General features: G+C 30.2%; 1 protein-coding gene across 1 annotated transcript in view; it reads right to left on the bottom strand.

Moving 5' to 3' along the window:
• Positions 1 to 1734: 1734 nt before the first annotated feature.
• LOC108758658 (mite allergen Der p 3) overlaps positions 1735 to 4199 on the bottom strand; it is a 6859-nt gene continuing 4394 nt past the window's right edge. Inside the window, exons 4-8 of the mRNA XM_018503705.1 lie at positions 4083 to 4174; positions 3209 to 3347; positions 2975 to 3088; positions 2701 to 2859; positions 1735 to 2000 (exon numbers count right to left, since the gene is read on the bottom strand). Of these exons, the coding sequence (XP_018359207.1) occupies positions 1842 to 2000; positions 2701 to 2859; positions 2975 to 3088; positions 3209 to 3347; positions 4083 to 4174 (663 nt within the window). The 3' untranslated portion in view covers positions 1735 to 1841. The remainder of the gene's footprint in view (positions 2001 to 2700; positions 2860 to 2974; positions 3089 to 3208; positions 3348 to 4082; positions 4175 to 4199) is intronic.

Raw genomic sequence — 4199 nt, 5'->3', positions numbered from 1 at the left:
CAGATATAGAATTATGCCTTATTGCAACGAGATGCGTGGCTCTTTGTCGAATCAAATGACTGTTGAAAAATAGCTGGTGTTAAATACAATATTACGATGCCGTGTGCATACTCCACTGAGGATTTTTACGAGAACCATACTATTACTTCAACAATACATCAGAGCATCTAAATTATGTTTATGCTAATGAATATAATAAGAAGCAAAATTACGGTTAGTAAGATACATAATTATTACGAGGCATATGTCATTTATATCTCTGCAGTACACTTGAGAGAATTAGAGTTCATTCAAATTCGAGAAAACAAGCTCGCAGATGCTTCTTGCACTGTAATTCTTAACAATTATGTGTAGTACTTGAGAGAGCAGCGTAGCGTGAGTGGAAATGTACGTTGCAGCGCAAAGTTTACTGAAGGAAATACGACAAATCGTAATACCGTGTTCAGAGCTTACAGTAATTGCCCGTTTTTTTACGATAATTATTTAAAACGGCAAAATTATTATTTACTGTATATTTAATTGTCTTCGTTTTTCATTGAATAATTTTATCGTATGCGTGAGTTATTAATTTTTCGTTTTCCGCTTTTGTGTGCATATAAGTATGCGAACCAGACAAATGAAATAACGTCGATCGATCAAATGCTAGACGTTTTCAATATCGTGTTGGCCACGTAAAAGCAAAAAAAAAAACGGTGTAACTAGTGTCTTTGCAAACTACTTTCCTACTTAGTTTCATATCCGATGCCTCGTGACATCAAATTTCTCAACGACACAGCAATACATCAATCGAAACATTTCCCTTTTTGACAGAATTGATGAAATTATTTACACGCAATTCGCTTGCTCGCAAGTAAAAATAATTCGAAAACAAATGTCTTTTTTTGCTACAACGATTTTTGTCAACGATTATTGTTGTTTTTCGAAAAATGGAAGAATATTATGCAAATTATATGTTTCAAGAAGCACATAAGAGTCTTTTATTTATATAATCTACTCGCCTATACAAGCGTGTAAGAGAAGTACAGAAATTAATTAAAAAATCAATATATTATGGGTTCAAAGATTTTAAAACGAAATAATTGAAAAAGGACTACGGGCCAAGCAGAATTGTCGTGCTATAAATTTAACATTACAATATATTCTTCATTTACATCACGATTACAAACGTTTCGACTCTCTCTCTCTCATATCGAGTTACCTTCAATGTACATATTTCATATTTATCAATACATAGTAAATCTCAGATTTTAGCGGCTACTATGAAATATAAATATAAATTAATTTTGGATAAAAGTAAGACAAAACAGATACAGAGATCCTTCTTTTTTATCCATTTTTAAGAGACCAATGTTCATAATCTCTCTGAAACCATTTTGCGCACTTTGCCCACAGTGCCAGAATAATTAAGTAGATTTTTTTTTATTGACCCATTTGTCCCTTTTAAGTTACGTTTACTAATTTATCGATCATAAAAATAATTAAACGGACTATATAGTATATATATACACAATATCTATTATTTATTTGAACGTATGTTTTCTTTAAGCAAGTTCTCGTTTAATGTCGGTTTGATATTGTTAAAGTAAAAGTTATAAATATCAGTACGTAAAATAATTAAACACGATATTGATCTTTAGAAGATATGTTATATATCTGACGTCTGGAATAACATTTAACAGGAAAACTTTAAGCATGTCTATAAGTTATGTGATTTATTAATTATATGATGTTTATTTAACAATTTGCATATGACATCCACATTTGAGCGTTTAATTATACACATCATTTTTCCATTTTCTTGTACACATCATTAAATATCAACAGAGATTACTATATTTCGTTTAAATTTTTTTCTTAATCTCATTCATCCAATCGATGTACGATGAAACGCGTGCATACCCAGTGGGATGTTCTGTGACAGTACAAATGTTAGGATAAAGCCCAAACAAGACGAGTCCTACTAGTAATTCATTGACAGTAAGAGGGCCACCGGAATCACCCTAAAAAATACATTTCTTCGATAGTTAAAAATATATTTCATAACAATTTGATTGGAAAAACCGACAATGATATTTTTTATAATTAATTAAAAATATACTTCTTCCTTAGAACAAAGTTAGCTCATATTATTTATGTTTCTTTATTATAATTAATTTGATGTTTAATGATGATATTAAATTCTCAATCGCTGAGCTACACGATCTTATTGTCAATTAAATTAAATTATAAAACATAATGAGGATCCCCAAATATGTTAATAAACAAAAAATAATCAATATATATATAGTATATTAACAATCAACAAATCAGTAATGCAGTAAATTACTGTAGCAATTAAATGTTTTATGCATGTACGAATTATTAAGTATTATAGTAATTAAGTAATTAATTAATTGTTCATTAAAAATTTATAAGTGAAATATTGAAATCACGATGTGTCCCTATAATGATTTCCGACAATTTCACGATATAATTGAACTTATCTCCTTATGGAGACTGTGTATCACAATACGCGATTAGAAGTGCAAGCGTTATATGAAGACATTATATTTAGTAATTATAAGCAATAATGGTGAATTGGACCTTCATGTTGGAAGAATAATGCAGGTTAATTAATTTACCTGAACAGGCATCGTATAATTATACATATGATCGACAATTAATGACGGTATATTGCAATGCCTTATGTAAACAGCTTACCACGCATGCACCTTTTTGTATGGTTGGATCATTAGCGCAGATATGCGAATCCTGAATAGTTATATTTGCTGCTGTATCATACAATTCTCTACAATAAGCCTGATTAGTTATGATATTGTCTACAACGTATAAATGTCCATCAGACTCCTCTCCTTCAGACTGCAAATATATAAAGTACAAATGTACACGTGTAATTTAAGAGAGCAATTTGAGATGGGATTCTCGAATATCTAGCGGATAAGAATTTAAATGATTGAATTAATAAGACACTTACAGATATTATTCCGAATCCCGATACTTCTGCTATCGAGCCTTCCTTGACAGTTTGATTTTGTTTCGGTAAATCGACAGGACATATCCGAGAAGAAAATTTTAATGGCTTTTGAAGCTGAAAATAAATTTTCTGTATACTCTTTTGCGTAGTCTTAATTTATAATTTAATTGCTTAATTCACAATTTAATTGAAATTATATGGAATGAATGTTATCATACTACATGTTATCGTTACCCTAAGTAAAGCGATATCATTGGCGTAAGGTGGGGAATCGAATCCTTCGTGTACGAAAATAGACTGAACCAGATGCCTTGAATGCCGTTTTCGTAGATCTGTTGTTCCCGCAACGACCGAAAACTCTGAAGGGTTTGCACTGTAAAGAATATTACAAAGAGCATTTTTTTTGTGTCTATACAAGTGTTCAGCGTAACGGTCCGCACGATTTTTTAGACACTTTCAGCCACTTCAAGTTGAAAGATGAATATTCATTTGTTTTATACAGGCTATAAGATGCGATGAAAAAACATTTTATGAAAAAAAAAAATGTTTTTCATAAATATCAGACGACTTAATTTTTTAAATAACATCATATAATTTTTTTCCATAATATTATAGGAGTCTTCAAGACGAATTTAACTCGACCATCGACGAAGTCATTTTTATTGATGTTTTGATGATTTTATTGATATCAGACATGCAGCATTTGTAACAGCAGCACTTACATCTCTGATTAGAAACGTATATAAATGGATATTTATGATATATATATATTATGTATTAATGTAATAAGATATGCAATAAAATCAATAAAACATTAATAAAAGACATTTCGATAGTGATTTGAATTCGTCTTGAAAACCTCTATAATATTAGGAAAGAAATTGTATGGTGCTGTTTAACAAATTCAAGATGGCTTTAATTTTTTTATGAAAAATATTTTTTTAATTTTTTGTCGCATTTTGTAGCCTGCATAAAATAGATAATTATTCATCTTTCAACTTTTTTTCTTTACTGTCAAAAGTGCCTAAAAAATCGTGCGGACCATTAAGTTAAACATCCTGTATATAGTTTATTTTTCCGCAGTGTTTCTTGAGATTTTCCTACTTACCCAAATACACAGTGAGCAGCGGTAAGCACGTGATCCTTGTCAATTATAACTCCACCGCAAAAATGCATTTTATTTCCATTTTGCAGAGAAACCTGAATTATAAAATGCACACACACA

The sequence above is a fragment of the Trachymyrmex cornetzi genome, unplaced genomic scaffold, assembly GCF_001594075.2.
Source record: "Trachymyrmex cornetzi isolate Tcor2-1 unplaced genomic scaffold, Tcor1.1 scaffold16, whole genome shotgun sequence".
NCBI lineage: Eukaryota > Metazoa > Arthropoda > Insecta > Hymenoptera > Formicidae > Trachymyrmex > Trachymyrmex cornetzi.
Note: the sequence above shows the minus strand (reverse complement) of the source record. Positions and strands in the feature narration are given on the sequence as shown.